Source organism: Sparus aurata, chromosome 1 (genome assembly GCF_900880675.1).
Source record: "Sparus aurata chromosome 1, fSpaAur1.1, whole genome shotgun sequence".
NCBI classification, from domain to species: Eukaryota; Metazoa; Chordata; class Actinopteri; order Spariformes; family Sparidae; genus Sparus; species Sparus aurata.
Genome location: NC_044187.1, coordinates 11,826,523 through 11,841,280, shown reverse-complemented (window position 1 = coordinate 11,841,280; position 14,758 = coordinate 11,826,523). Strand labels below are relative to the sequence as shown.

Genomic DNA, 14,758 nt, shown 5'->3' with positions numbered 1-14,758 from the left:
TGGGGATGGCTATCTTTTGAACCTGCACAACACATTCTCTGATTGTTTCTGACTGCAGCCGAGCCCTCCATTCTTTATGAAAAAAGATGAAGGGAAGGGGTAATGGGTTGAGGGTAGCGGAAGAATGAGGGGTTACTGGGCCACAGATGGACGACTAGGTCCGACAAGCTGTGTCTCATTTTCACACAGAGCTGTAATGAGAACCCACTGGGGTGACTTCAAGCACAGGCCTGGGATCAGCTTACCTCTACTGCAAGCCTTTGACCTTAACTGTCTGTGAAACCATATTGTTAAGAACTCAGAAGAACTGAAACCTCGTGCTAGCTGTTTATACCGTTTATGGCCTTTGTTCTCTGCATTCTTAAAAAACAAGCTGAGGTGTCTGAGAAGTTTCGCTCTGACTGTTTTGCCACGTTTTGTGTCGATCTAATGCCTTGACGTACGTCCCACAGGAGCGCATCGTGAGTCCCGTCCACAGCTGACCACATTCAGCCATCCCAGCAAAGGTTAGCCTGTGACCCGCCACACCACAGGTACAGTTTAGCCAGCTGACCTACTGCTCAGTTTAGGGGTCCAGTTGCAGGTTAACGGGGGGTTCGAGCCCTTAAATGGGCTTTATAAGTGTTTCTACAGAGACCTGAACAGAATTAACACACTTTGAAGGGCGGCGGATGAGAGGGGGGAGCGCTGCCCTATAAAATCCAGTTAAACCTTTGACACAGAACGAAGAACCAGTTAGGATCCCGCTCTTTGACAACACTCTGAACGAGGCCAGTCAGGCCAAACAGTGGAAGAAAACTAATGTCCAGCAACATGATGTCACGTGACTAATCAAATGGATGAAAGCACATCTTCCTGGTAGATCACTTTTATATTTCATGCCTCATCTCTCAAACATTTATTTAGTTTTCCATCTTGCACATTTCAAATTGCTTAATAGGCATAATCTGAATTTTGTGCACGTTCCTCAGTGAACACTTTGCACAGAACTGTACAGCTCTTTCATTTAAATAATGGACATATTGTATAGTTAATTGTACATTTTCCATTTGTGCTCCTTTACTTGCAGTTCTTTTTTAAACTTTCTGTATGTTTTTCTACTTGCTTTGTTTATTTATTATCCACCGAAACAACCAAGACAAATATGTGTAAAACTACTTGGCAGTAAACCTGATACTGATGCCGTATTTCTACCGTCTACCTGTCAAATGCCGCTAATTGCAGCTTTGAGAACTTGTCAGAGTTGTATTGCTCTATCTCGGAGTATTATAAGATTATGTTTTTGGCATCTGACAGTCCTTCAAACTCATGGATCTGTTACTTAAACTGGACTTCCTGGATTATATTTCGTGCCTCAGCAGGTGCCTGCGTTATTTTAAAGCTCTGAACGCCGGTTTAATAAGCAGGTCACAGGTTATGTCAAGTCGAGAGACCAAGTCGAGTCCTTAAGCCGAGGCGAATTAAGTCTCAAGTCAAAAGATGTTGCCATATGTTGAATTACATTAGCGTTTGACTTAAAACTTGTGCTGTGATGGAGGCAGCCGTGAGCTCTGCAAATCAGACAAATCTGTCTGCAAGGCTAGACACAACTTGTAAAAGAGAAAACCTGTTTGTAATTTGGGTGAACTGAGCCTTTAAACATAAAGAAAAATCATCCAAAGTCATCACCACTGTCAGCAGTTACAACAGTGACCACATGTTCCCTTATAGTTTTGGCTCTCCTGTACAATAATCATAGTCTGGACGTGAGTGATATTCACGAGTCAGTACGAGGCATCTAATTTGACTCAAACTCCTTTTGTTCAGGAGTTGTGAAACACTTACTGCACCATCACAGGATGAACAATCTAACACATCATTTAAAAGTGCAGCTCTTTATTCATAAAATATTGTTCATACATGTCACCAAATCATTTATGGATTCTGTCTTGTTTTCTTACGGAAAGAAAAACATGTGCAGGGAAACCTCTCGCCAGAAACATTCTCTTTGTTCAGTTCTGCTAAAAAAATAAAAAAATAAAAAATAAAAAAACGGCGCACGTAGAGCCATAAACTTTAATGGCATGTTTAATTCAGAGCAAATATACAGAGTCAGATTCTTTTTCCTACGAGTTAAAACAGGTGACTCACCAGCTTTCTTGAATGATTCAAGGAGGTGCTGAGTGGAGGAGGGAGGAGGGACCGAGCTGTGACAGGAGCACACACACTACACACTAGATTAGTTTTAGATGAGATATTGGCCAAAAGTTATATTTGAATTAAGTTTAAAGTAGCATGTTGACAAATTACTCTGGTAAAAGTGAAAGTGAATAAAAGGCTTCTTGTCTTGGGCGTCTGTTGTCTCTGATGGGCGATTATTGGATCCCATATTCAGCATTTCTTTATTATCAGGGCTTTTTTCTTATCCAGTTGCCAAGTCAATTAGTTGGAAATTAGTAACACAATTCACCAAATAAGAGAGTGGAGTAAAAGTACAATATTTGCCTCCAAAATGTAGTGTAGTGGATGTACAAGTAGCACACAGCTGTGGGCCCATTCAAGTACAGTAATTGAGTAAATGTATTTTTCCATCACTTTCCAAAAGTATCTCAACATCCAAACCACAAGTGGTAAAATATGCCTCTGTGAATTGTGTGAACTGACCCTTTAAGCGAGAAAAATTCCACAAACATCACATCCAAGATTTAAGTGTTCGCTCATTTCAGCTCTCCTTGAGGGAGCAGGAGGAAGGTCAGCCCTGAGAAGAACCACACGGCTGTCTGCAGACCAGACTGGAGCTCAAGGGGGTCCGAGAGGCGGACAGGAGCCAGAGCTCGCAGAGCGGGACGAGGCGGATCCGGTTTCACCCTTGGGTGGTGCTGGCTGGAGGTCTGCTTCTCACACCGGGGCGAGACAATATTTCACCGTGTGGTGCGAACCTGCAGACCTGCCCGGAGGATTTCAACACTGCACCTCCTAATGATGGAAAATGAACGCTTCGCTGCACGGGGCTAAATGCCCCTACTGACTACATTTCCAAACTATTTACAGCGTGGGTCTAAAAACAGCAACCGGGGAGAGAGGGGGGGATCACTCAGGATGTGTTTCTGTTGATCTGGGCGTAATGAGGAAACCCTGTCAGACGCGTTTTGTTTTTATTTCCACGAAGGAGGGCAGGAGGATGAAATAGAGAGGGGAGCTGTTCGGAAAACGACTGGTGATAAAATACTATGAGCTATAATTAGAAATCAAAAAAAGGCCTGTCGGGCCCAGAGGAGCAACAAGTGAGGAGTCAGATTTGGGTTCACCTGATATGAGGAGCGCTGAGTGGAGACGCGCTCTTTACGCACAGACTCCTCCCACGCGTGGCTGGAAGAAAACCTCCTGTGCGGTGGGATCCGACCACTGGAAGAGGATCCATCCATGCTGACTGATGCTCACCAGCCTCTGACTGAGTTTTTTTTTTTTTTTACGCGTTTAGAATTTGCAGCTTTTACGCGCGCACGCAAGATGAGAGCCTTCATTCCGACAGTGACGGTGCTGTGGCTGATGACATTGCCCTGCACGGAAGCTATCCACGGATTGTACAGCTTTGGCCAGCACGAGTTATTCTTCAAGAAGAACAACTGCAAGCCGATCCCTCCAAACCTCCTCCTGTGCCACGACATCGAGTACACGGAGATGCGCCTCCCGAACCTGCTCGGACACGAAACCATGAATGAGGTTCTGCAGCAGGCTTCGTCTTGGATCCCGCTGGTGCAGAAGCAGTGTCACCCCGACACGAGAAAGTTCCTCTGCTCCCTCTTCGCTCCCGTGTGTCTGGACGATCTGGACGAGCCCATACAGCCGTGCAGGTCTCTGTGCGAGAGCGTCAAGAACGGCTGCGCGCCCGTGATGTCCGCGTTCGGCTTCCCCTGGCCGAAGATGTTGGACTGCGAGCGCTTCCCGCTCGACAACGACCTGTGCATCCCACCTGCAGGCATCGAGAGCTTCGCGCCAGCCACCAAGGAGGGTACGGTTTTGTCCATCTTTAAATGTACAATCCCCCAAATCTCGTGCGTAAATGGAAAATAAGCTTCTCGGCGCATAAATAATGTGTGTGAACAGCTTGATTTTTCTGCAATTGGTACCACAATTTGCACCACAGTCCACACCTGCCTTTGTGTGTGCCTCACTTATTCTGCAGAGTGCATAAACCTGTGTGTTGAATACTGATTATGTAACATTTACCATGTCTAACTTCTTCTTTAGTGCCCAGGGTGTGCGATGCTTGCAAGGAAACAGATGAAAACGACAACGAAATTGTAGACAACCTGTGTAAGAATGACTTTGGTAAGTCCACCCATCTAATTTATTACCAGTTGTTTCCAAAGGTGGAGCTCAGGGGCTCAGAGAGGTCATGACCCCTCAGGTTCCAGGAGGAACTCACTTTTATCATTTATAGCACTAAAACAACTGCAAATACATCATTCTTAAGCTTCTCAGGTGGTTTTCATCAGCACTTGTCAGTGAATGTTCCTCTTTTCTTGCACCAAGCTCTGAAGATCAAGGTCAAGGAGATCTCCTACATCAACGGCGACACCAAGATAGTGCCGGAGACCAAGAGCAAGACCATCTACAAGCTGAACGGCGTGACGGAGCGCGACCTGAGGAAGACGGTGCTGTGGCTGAAGGACGGCCTGCAGTGCATCTGCGAGGAGATGAACGACATCAACGCTGCCTACCTGGTCATGGGCCAGAAGATGGACGGAAATCTGGTCATCACCTCGCTGAAGCGCTGGCAGAAGGGACAGCGAGAGTTCAAGAGGATTTCCCGCAGCATCCGCAAGCTGCAGTGCTAGGATGGAAAAGAGAGGGGAAAAAAGCACTGCGTGTGTCGCTGTCGGAGGAAAAGTTTAGTTCAGCTCGTTCCAATTATCCCATTCAAGTTGTCACACAAGTTGCAGTTATGATTCATAGATTCATTTCAGCAAAAATGTGTCTTTGGCCTTAGAAACTAACAAATTCCTCTGTTTTTCAAGTGGGTTATAGTCAGAAATGTGCATTATCTTTAAAAATAGGACATGTGTAACACATCTTGATCTGGCTAAAGCATTTGTTTGACTCTACAATTATTATTTTCCTGGATTTTCGTCTTCTGAGAGGTGTTACGCTCCGATACACTCAAGCTACGTTCACCAAAAGGGCCACCATATTTTTAAAACCATGTTTTTAAGTTGCTTAACAACACAGATCGTCCATTTCTTCTGAGCGAGGCACACATTTATGGCAGGCTGACACAAAAATGACTCAAAGTGTAACTCCTATTCTGACTCCAGAGGAAGCTGCATGTAATCTGATACATTGCCTCCAGTGGTGACATTCCCTGGCTAAATTGCATTGTGGGTGATGTAGGCACCAGCTCTTGTAAAATAGTCCACTGGCCTCGTATTGCACTACTATTTGGACTCGGTTTGAAAAACAGATGATCAAAATCTATGCAGTAGAACCGGAGATACCGTCTTTTATTCCACACGTTCCTCTTACTTTTTGAAAACCTGGTGCCTACATTACCCACAATTCAACTTGGCCATCACATGACATCACTGGAGGCACTTTATCAGATTATGTGCAGCTTGAAACCGCAAAATACTTTAAACTACTTTTCATTCAGATGTAAAATAGTACTCCTCAAGAGAGGTAAACACACTTTAATGTGTCAGATTGGTAGAGTTACGCTTTAAATCGTAATAATGTGAGATTTCATGAATTTCATCCATTGACTCCCTTTCATTTTGCACTTTGTGAGCTGTGGGCGCACCCTAGTGGTCAGTTTAAGTGGTGCGTCATTGCTGTCATCTCATTCAGTGCAGTAGATTTCACTCAGCTGTTGTCCAATGTGTGAAGAAATTACTAATTACATGGTTAGAGTGAAAACTAGCGGAGCTTTAAATCCAGGATTAAGGAAAACGGTTGACTCTTAAAAATCACTGACAGATGTGGCCAGCTTATTAATCCTACGCTGAATATGAGACGTTTTCCTTCTCTCATCTGGTGCTCTCCGGGATCTGTTTCTGCAGTGATCGGCTTCAAAATATATCAAATTAAACTGTTTCACAGGCATTCATCAGACAAGGTTAAATCATCTACAGGTGTTTGTATGATGCATCTCAAAACTCCTACAAGGAACAAAACACAGAGTTAAAGGCCTTGACTTGCTCGAGGTTGGACTCCAGGATTAAATTCCTCAAGTTAAATAAAAAGAGCTTTCAGTCAGATTTTTTAGGGGAGTAAAAAATAAAGTATTTGCATTTTAAAAAACTCTCTTTTATACTAAGAGAGAAACAAAAATCTAATTCATACTGTGTGGTACATTTTGAGTGAAGTTGTGATCCCTGCGTGGTAAGTTCAACGCCAAAATAGTGTTCATCGTTTTCTCAAGCAAAAATGAGAGATAGCTGGCTATATTCTCTTCCTTTTCCACATTTTAATATTCTTGGATCTTTTTGTACTTGAGCCACTGCATCCTTTTCTACCACAGTATGATTTAACAAACAAATATTTTTCTACTCCAAACTTTTCGTATTTCAGTTTAAACTTCTTATGTTCCATCTCCGTCCTGTTGTTTTATTGAGTAACACGAGTTGTTTTTTTGTATTATTATTTAGGTATTAATGTTGAATATCTTGAGTTTTGGTTGGTAGCGTTGATTTGATGAGCAGTAACTTGTTAAGCGCAAAATAATCATGTGTCGTATGTGTGCAATGTAAAGTATTTTTTTTTTGAAGTATTACTGTGTAAATATCAAATACTGTCTTTTATTCTTGTATAAAGTTTTCAGCGATTAAAAGCTGCCAACGACATGTTTTGAAGTGACTCATTTCATTAGTGTGTGTGTGTGTGTGTGTGTATGTGTGTGTGTGTGTGTGTGTACCTACAGTATGTTTTGGTAAAAGGCGCCATCTAGTGGAATTTAATGGTAAAATCTAGTCATGGTCAGAATTGGAAGCACATGGAACTTTATTTGATGTGTCTAGTAATACATAATGTATTTATAAATACTTGCTGTTATATTTTCAGTATTAGTCATTAATGTCTTTTGCAACACATCAGATCTGTATTCTGTTTTGTTTTCATCCCCCTTGTTATTAAACCTAAGTCAAGCTTATAATGCAAAATGAATCTGAGTTTATAAGACTTGTGTGACTTAAATTACATGTTTACGTGTAAAATTATCTGTACTTTTATGCCAACTGTTGGACATTTTGCTGACACACACTTCTGAGAAACACATGGCACTTTTTGTTCCTGATACCACTTTGATTTTCACTACTGGGATTACTGAGGGAAATTCTTGTACTGCTCACAAACTGTGGGTATGAAAGAGCCCCGAGGCTTTGAAAATATTCCAAGAGGTAATTTGATTCGGGAAAAAGATGCCAAAAAAACAGTGCCAGTCAAGTTTGGGAGAGTTTATCTTTTTCTTGTTTAACCAATTCAATTCAGTCTAACTCAAAAAACATGTAGATTCAATTTGAAGAACTTACCAATTTAATAACATAACATTTTTATTTATCTTTTACTTAATACCAAAAGCTCCATATAGCTCCACACTGACAGAGCTGAAAACATTAAAACTGCTATTTTTTAAGTCTATAAAACAGAAAAATTGTGAAAAAGTTTGCCTGTGGTAAAAGCGTGATGTGTTTTGTGTAACCAACAGTTCAAAACTCAAATATTTAAATTATTCAGATTTATAAATGTTGAGCGGTGCAGCAAATTCTCACATAAGATGCTGGAACCAGCGCATGTGTACCACGTTATTGTTTTATAATTAACCTAAACTGGTTTGTGTTAGAATTTGATTGATATTTTGTCGATCAGTGAGATGGCACCTCCAGCAATTATACACATTAAAGTGTGTCTACAGGTCTGTATATGTGGAAAAAGTAGCGTAAAACCTTTTGTGGCTCCGGAGGAAACTGTGTGTGACGTTGCATTGTGGGTAATGTAGGCAGTTTCGGACCGGTCTAGCATTGCACTACTTTAAACACTGTTGGACACGTTGGAAAGTTTTAAAGCGACGGATCAAAATCAATATCAGACACAGAGATATCACCTTTTTTTATTCCAAGTATTCTTCTGTTTCAAATTCTGGTGCCTCAACATTTCCCACAATGCATCATAACTACTAAGTGACATACCTGGAGGTAATTTATATGATACATGCAGCTTCCCCTGGAGACACAGAAGGCTTTATACTACTTTTTTTTCAGACCTGTAAACAAATTTTAAGTTGTCGTACTACCTGGATGACTGGCATTACATTAAAAGGTGTAAAGAGAATCAGGTCATCACTGCATGACTGTGCCACAGTACTGAGGGGAACCTACAGTGAGATCTCCCACGAGGAAGGGTCGTCACATTAAGGCGCCTCAGTTGTGGCTTCTGAACAGAACTGAAAGTGAATGGTGATGGATGAATTAACTCACTCACAGTGCCATCCTGACAGCACCTCATCCCACATACTTTTAACACGCTTCACACCTTGAGTCATGTGACCCTGACAACTGTCACATGTGACTGTACTCAGTGACTCACCTACAACAGCCCTCATGTGACATTATGGTGTGATTGACCCAGAAATACCTGGGACTCTCCACCGGCCAGTAGAGCTGAGAGGGCCTAAAACTGTACACCTCCTGTCTAGACAGTAGTTTCACTTTGACCCGGTGCTGCTCTCGTTCATGTAGTACAGGGTCCAAATATAAATGCTGTCTTATACCAATATGTTATAACATTAAATGTACGCTCCGCAGCTGTTTGTAATTAGTCGGTAACATCTATAAGTCTCAACACGGACAGGGACTGTTCCTCATGACGAGTACTTTTACTTCTCTTTGCGTTCTTACGTAATATTTCAAATGTCAGACTTTTACTTTTTACAGTATTTTTACACTGTTGTATTTAAACTATTATTTAAGTACATTACCTGAATAGCCTTCTTCCATCATTGTACTGTGTGTATATATAGACCTTAGATTTGTTCCAGTGATGGAAAGTAACTAAGTAGATTTACTCTAGTACTGCACTTAAGTAGCTGTCAGAAAATAGTACTTTACTTGAGTATTTACTTTTATTTTCTGATTTATTCTCCCACACCACTACATTTTAGAGGCAAATATTGTACTTTTTATTCCACTACATTTATTTGATTAATTTAGTTAGTAGTTACTTTTCAGATTGCGCGCTGCATAAGAGCAAAACTAGCACATTTTAATTTTTGTTTCATTCTTGGCCATGATTAAAAAACCCCCCACTGAAATCAGAATGTACATCTTATATCTTATATTCAGATATCTCATATCTGCATATGTCCTAACTGAACCTTTAGTATATATGACAAACACACAAATGTGAAGCCTACTGTGAGACTGAACTCATTTCTATAATCTTAAAATAACTGATTTAATTGCTGATTTGCCTATAAATTTAACATCCTCACACGGGGAAAAAATCATACTCAGACCAATGCTTATTTCCCTTGTGAAAAACCAGCATAATCTTCCAGAATAAAGTCACTATACAGTATGATTATCATGGTTATATATGTGTATTTCTGTTTTAATGACAAAGCTGATATGCGGTACAGAACAATGAGATCACAGCGGCACTTTAGGTCAAGTCCTGGCAGATATATCTCTAATTCCAACATTTCAGAAAGCAGAAATGTCCCATAGGATTATCAGAAGCCACACAATGGCCAGTCACAGTATGAATCAGCCACAGACTCCACACACTCACTGGTTTGGCCATAACTGCGCAATCCAGTCTACTCAATACAACTCAATTACATCATGAAGAAGAGACGTTTGCGATGCCTTCAGCGCGATGGGAAAAACTGAAATCGTTTGAGAGACGATGAATAAATCAGCACAGATGACTGGAGTGTGTGGGGAATTTGCTGACACTCACCGGCACTGATGTGACGTTTAGGGGGCGGGATGCGTGGAAAACCTTGTAAACTACCGCTGGGAAAATTAATGCCCCTGAATTAAGTATTGTTTGTGTGATTACTTGCAAATTATTAGCTAATATTATAGGGGGACTTTATGTCTAAGGGTAGTTTTTTTTTTTTAAGCTAGTTTCTAGTGAACTTTTTTTTTTTTTTGGAGTGGAAGAAACAATGTTGTCATGTCAAAATCATGTGTCTCAATTTCTAAGAATAGCACACCGCATATATACACTTAAATAACACCTTTCGTGCGCTGCTGCTCATCAAAAGCACCTGACTGCGTGGAAACATCGCAAAGAGAGTGCGAGTTTACGACGGCAGTGAACGCTCCATCGCTACTTCGTTTCAGCCGTTGGTGACAGCTAGCTTAAAAGTTTGTTAGCCTGCATTAAACATTTGTGATTCTGAGTTTTCTTCAACATTCGTGCCAATAGGCTATAAAACCCCATTACCTCCCAATGACGGTCGACGGTGAATCTTTAAAAGCGACCAGAGCTCATTTTGACGAAGCTAGAAAAAGTCCGCGGGGAAGTTCCCTAGGAAATCCCCTGTTCGGGGATATTATTCTCGAGACTGGTGCACGATGACCTCCGCAGTGCATTTCTAAAGACACACGGCGGGGAGCAGAGGCGTCAAATGCTGGATTATTAAAAAGACGAATCCTTCTGTCCAATTTACACAGCCTTTTGCAATGGATAACGTCAGTATAAACATGGATAACGACGTGCTGAAAGACAAGGTCCGGAGCTACAGCACGCTGAACTCTCTGTATCATGAGACGCAGCAGGAAATCGACCTCCTCAACAAACAGATCTACGTTAAAGACAATATCATTGCAGATTTGAAAGCGAGGCTGGGGAGATATGAGAGGATCTACATGTCGCTGGGAGATAAAGAGTCTGTGGTCATCGGGCCGTCCAAGTCTTTGCTGGAGAGCTTGTGTAAAGAGATATGCAAACTGAAACAGAAGAGGAATGATATGGAGTTCAAGGCATCTCGACAGGCAGAGGTAGGTTATGTAGAAAATGCGCTGTGAGTGAGTTGTGATGGAGAAGAGTTCTGACTGTGTCACATCTCTGTACATAATATCAAGAATAAACTTTAAACTAACTCTAACCAACACATCCAGATTGCAGTGTTGTACTTTCTCTGTTAGTGTTTGTCTTCTGAGAGTGTAAAAAATATTGTTTTTATATATATATTATTAAATTCATTGCTGGACATGTTCACGGACATCATCAGATAGGTTCACAAATAGATGCATGATTAAAAGACACTAAAAAAGACTTTTAGAATTAGTTTGGGATATTGGGATTTTGTGACATATCTGAATTTTTTGTTTTTTGTTTGGTCCCCACAAATAATGCAACACATTTCATTTGACTTTTGCTGCCTGTCCATGCAAATATATGCACCCATACCCCCATATCTCTAACTCATTCTGAGTTTTACTAACGAGTAGCAATAATAAGAATCACACACTTTCTGTAACCTTAATAGATTAATGCACTATAAATAAGATGACCTATTACATGCTCATGTGATCATGTGATCCCTCTCTCAGGAGATCCAGAGGCTGACTGTGCAGCTCAGAGAGAAGGAGCTGGAGCTGGAGACTGTCAGGTGCCAGCCGGACCACGAGAAGGACCAGGAGATCCAGAGGCTGCGCTCCGCCCTGGAGGACAGGAAGCGGTCCGAGGCCACCAGAGCCGTCCTCTGCTCATCCCTGGCGGAGGAGGCCGACCAGTGGCGCAGCAAGCTCGGAGCAACGGTGAAGGTGTGCCAGGAGCTGATGGCCAGGCTGGAGAAAGAGAAGAAGGGGGGAGACGAAGTGGAGGTCGTGGCTCAGCAGCAGAACGCTAAGGAGGTGTGTGAAGGATGTGTTTTTGTACACTCGGGGCTTCATGTGGCGACCTGTGCAACGGACATTTAACTGCAACTCAGTTCTTTGGAGGGCTCTGTTGTAACTCTTCTTCCACTATTTTCTACAGATGTCAGAGTCAGCTGACGTGAGTAGTGTGAACACCCAAATCTGTCAACTTCAGAAGGAGAATCAACAGCTAAAGGAGCGAGTGGCATATGTAAGTCTTCACCTAGAACATGTTTTCAAGCTGTGTTTATAAAAAAATATGTGTATTTTTTGCCTTTTTTACACCTTAACCCTTTGTTGTGGTTGCTCCTTGTAGGTTCAAGGTCTGAATTCTCAGTGGCAGAGGTATGACGCCAGCAGGGAGGACTACATCAGGGGTTTATGTCAGAGGCTGAAGGAGACCTCTGAGCCGGGAATGATGCCGGTGCTGGGCTCTGTAAGCACTGGGTTGCTTCATCATGAGATCTCCAGGCTCAACGGCTTACTCGAGGAGAAGATGGCCGAGTGTGAGCGGCTGGACAGAGAAGTGGAGGACGTAAGGAGGCAAGACCAAGAGAGAATCCAGACTCTGGAGCAGCAGGTTGGTGCTACATTTAGGTCGCAGTACATCCCTTCATTCCGCTGCGTTTAATCTTTTGTATAACTTGAGAGTATACAGGATCAAGACGACTCAAGGTTGTGTCTTTTCTTCCCTCAGGTGCTCATCTATGCAGATGACTTTAAGTCTGAGCGTGCAGACAGAGAGCGAGCACAGGGCCAGATCGAAGACCTGAAGGAGCAGGTTTATCAGTTAAAACGGCAGCTACACAAACAGGTGAGATGACAACCGTTAAATCAGGTGATAAGAGCATCTTTAGGCACACACGCTTGCTTGTGCAGTCCTAACAGTGTACTTATGTGACTTCAGCAGGGAGCAAGCAGAGAGAACAGAGAAGTGGTTCCCATGTGTCGTGTGCACATAGGACACAGGATCTCCACAAGGCGACATAAGGACACTTCAGAGCCTCTACTGATGAACACAGCTGAAATGCAGAAACAGCCTGCAGCTGCGGCAGCGAAGACAACGCCGAACCTCGCCTGGAACGACTGCCCGGGCCTGTCGGAGCTACAGTGCCCGCGGTGCCTCGCCACGTTCAACGACAGGGACGCTGCAGAGTACCTGAACCATTGCGAGGAGTGTGCCAAACTATGAACGGAACAACACTCATTTGGAGAAGACAGTTATCTCTCGCTGACAGTAACTCGACACTGAAGAGCAGCACTACACGGCAGAAAAACAACTTGAGTGGAGTTTCCAATTCGGAGAGACTTGACAACAAATGAAACGACTGACTGAAGACGATTGGACACGGTGAAGCAAAACTGTACAACCCAAAGTTCCCCTGTCGCAAGAGTAATGAGTTCATCAGGCTATTCTAGTTAAAAAAAAAAAAAATCCAGTGTCTTGTTCTTAGTGTTCTCCTGTTGCAATACAGGAGGTTGTTGTGGTGGAGAGGTGGATGCCAATGCAATATATCCAATATCATATACCTCAGTGTGTCAAATTACAAACCTGTTGCACTTTCTTGACATTTTGCTAAAAATTAATCGTATGATTAAGAGATTCATGACGCATAAGCTTCTAATTTTGGATCTAGACATCTAATTGATAATGTGGTGCTATTAGTTGTTTCATGATTGAACTCTACGTAGTTCCGGTCTGTAAATTATATATTCTTAATAACAGATTTAAAATATATAACTATTCTATTAATATTTATTCCCTTTGCATAGTGATAGAAAAGGCTAATTATTTGTAGTGCAATGTTTTGTTGCCTTTTTTTCTATAAAGCCATAAAATACTTTTTTTTCCTGTAAACTTTTGGGATCAAAATTGTAAAATACAACTGGAGAAATGTTTGACGTTCAATTTTTTTAAACTGTTTTTTTTTTTTAAAGATTGCATCCCAACTGACAAAAAATGCTTATTTTTGGAGATCTGGTGCTGTTTCTCTTGAGCTGGCACGTTATTTTTGTAATAAAAGTCTGTTCAGCCTCACTTATCATATCTTTTGGTGATTTATGCAGCTTTAAATACGTTTTTATAACTGCGTGGTGTATTCTGCTTCTTGGAGTCTGCAGCCTCGAGCTGTTGCCACAGATCATAGCCTAACCACGAAAATGTTGGCACTACTTAATCTAAGCCTGTGTGCATGTCTTTTTTGTGTGTTTGTGTGTGTCCATCTGTGTCACGTGTAAATGCTTGTGCGCGGTGGAAAACCCCTTCCCAGTGTTGCCTGAATGGGCATGCTGTACTGTGACAAACCATATTCCCAGCTGTTGTGTGGCTGAGGCAAACACTACAGGGGCACTGAGCAGACCAGTGAGAGATGGTGGCTCGAGTTACGTCCAACGACCCTCAATAACCGCCCTGCTGATCGCTGAGGGACCTAAACATTGTGCAGTCAGTCGTTGTGAAGTTTCGTTTTGACGCGAACAAGGCCGACAGCGCTGTTTGGTGAATCAGTTGCCATGGATTTGGCGTAGTAAGAACAGGAAGCTGGACATCCCCTGTTGAAAAGGAAGTAGGCAGTTGCAGTGCATAGAAGCGATGCAGCTTAACACATGTGTTCACTGTGCACATACCTCCTCAGCAGCATTGTTATTTTGATCAGATAAAGGTTTATTTAAAGCACGGCTCTGGAATTTTGTGAACACACAACACATGAGACCTAAAGAGAAGTTGAATCCATTAGAAATGATTAGATACTCTCAGGGGTTTTGTTTTTAAATCCCATTAATTGAAGTTAAACATTTTAAAAAATTTTGTTGGTGCTTTCTTAAGGGTCAGCTAAGAAGATTGATACCACTATTGAGAATGTAGCGTAAAAACCAAGCTAATGCAAGCAGTTGTTTATCTTAGCATAGCTTAGCAC

General features: G+C 42.1%; 2 protein-coding genes across 3 annotated transcripts; both read left to right on the top strand.

Annotated features, from left to right (window-relative positions):
* The first annotated feature begins 3,376 nt into the window (after positions 1–3,376).
* sfrp2 (secreted frizzled-related protein 2) lies at positions 3,377–6,821 on the top strand. The gene is made up of 3 exons (XM_030393594.1): positions 3,377–3,991; positions 4,231–4,311; positions 4,516–6,821. The coding sequence occupies exons 1-3, from the start codon at positions 3,403–3,405 to the stop codon at positions 4,818–4,820; spliced, it is 975 nt and encodes a 324-aa protein (XP_030249454.1). The 5' UTR covers positions 3,377–3,402; the 3' UTR covers positions 4,821–6,821.
* Positions 6,822–10,277: 3,456 nt separating this feature from the next.
* On the top strand, positions 10,278–13,881 carry tnip2 (TNFAIP3 interacting protein 2). Of its 2 annotated transcripts, none has more exons than XM_030419728.1 (6): positions 10,278–10,982; positions 11,538–11,840; positions 11,965–12,054; positions 12,160–12,423; positions 12,541–12,657; positions 12,754–13,881. In XM_030419728.1, exons 1-6 carry the CDS (start codon positions 10,665–10,667, stop codon positions 13,033–13,035), a joined length of 1,374 nt encoding a protein of 457 aa, XP_030275588.1. In that variant the 5' UTR covers positions 10,278–10,664; the 3' UTR covers positions 13,036–13,881. The 2 variants fall into 2 exon arrangements, with proteins under 2 accessions (XP_030275588.1, XP_030275502.1); XM_030419642.1 differs by having other exon boundaries at positions 10,280–10,982; positions 12,751–13,881.
* The last annotated feature ends 877 nt before the right edge of the window (positions 13,882–14,758 follow it).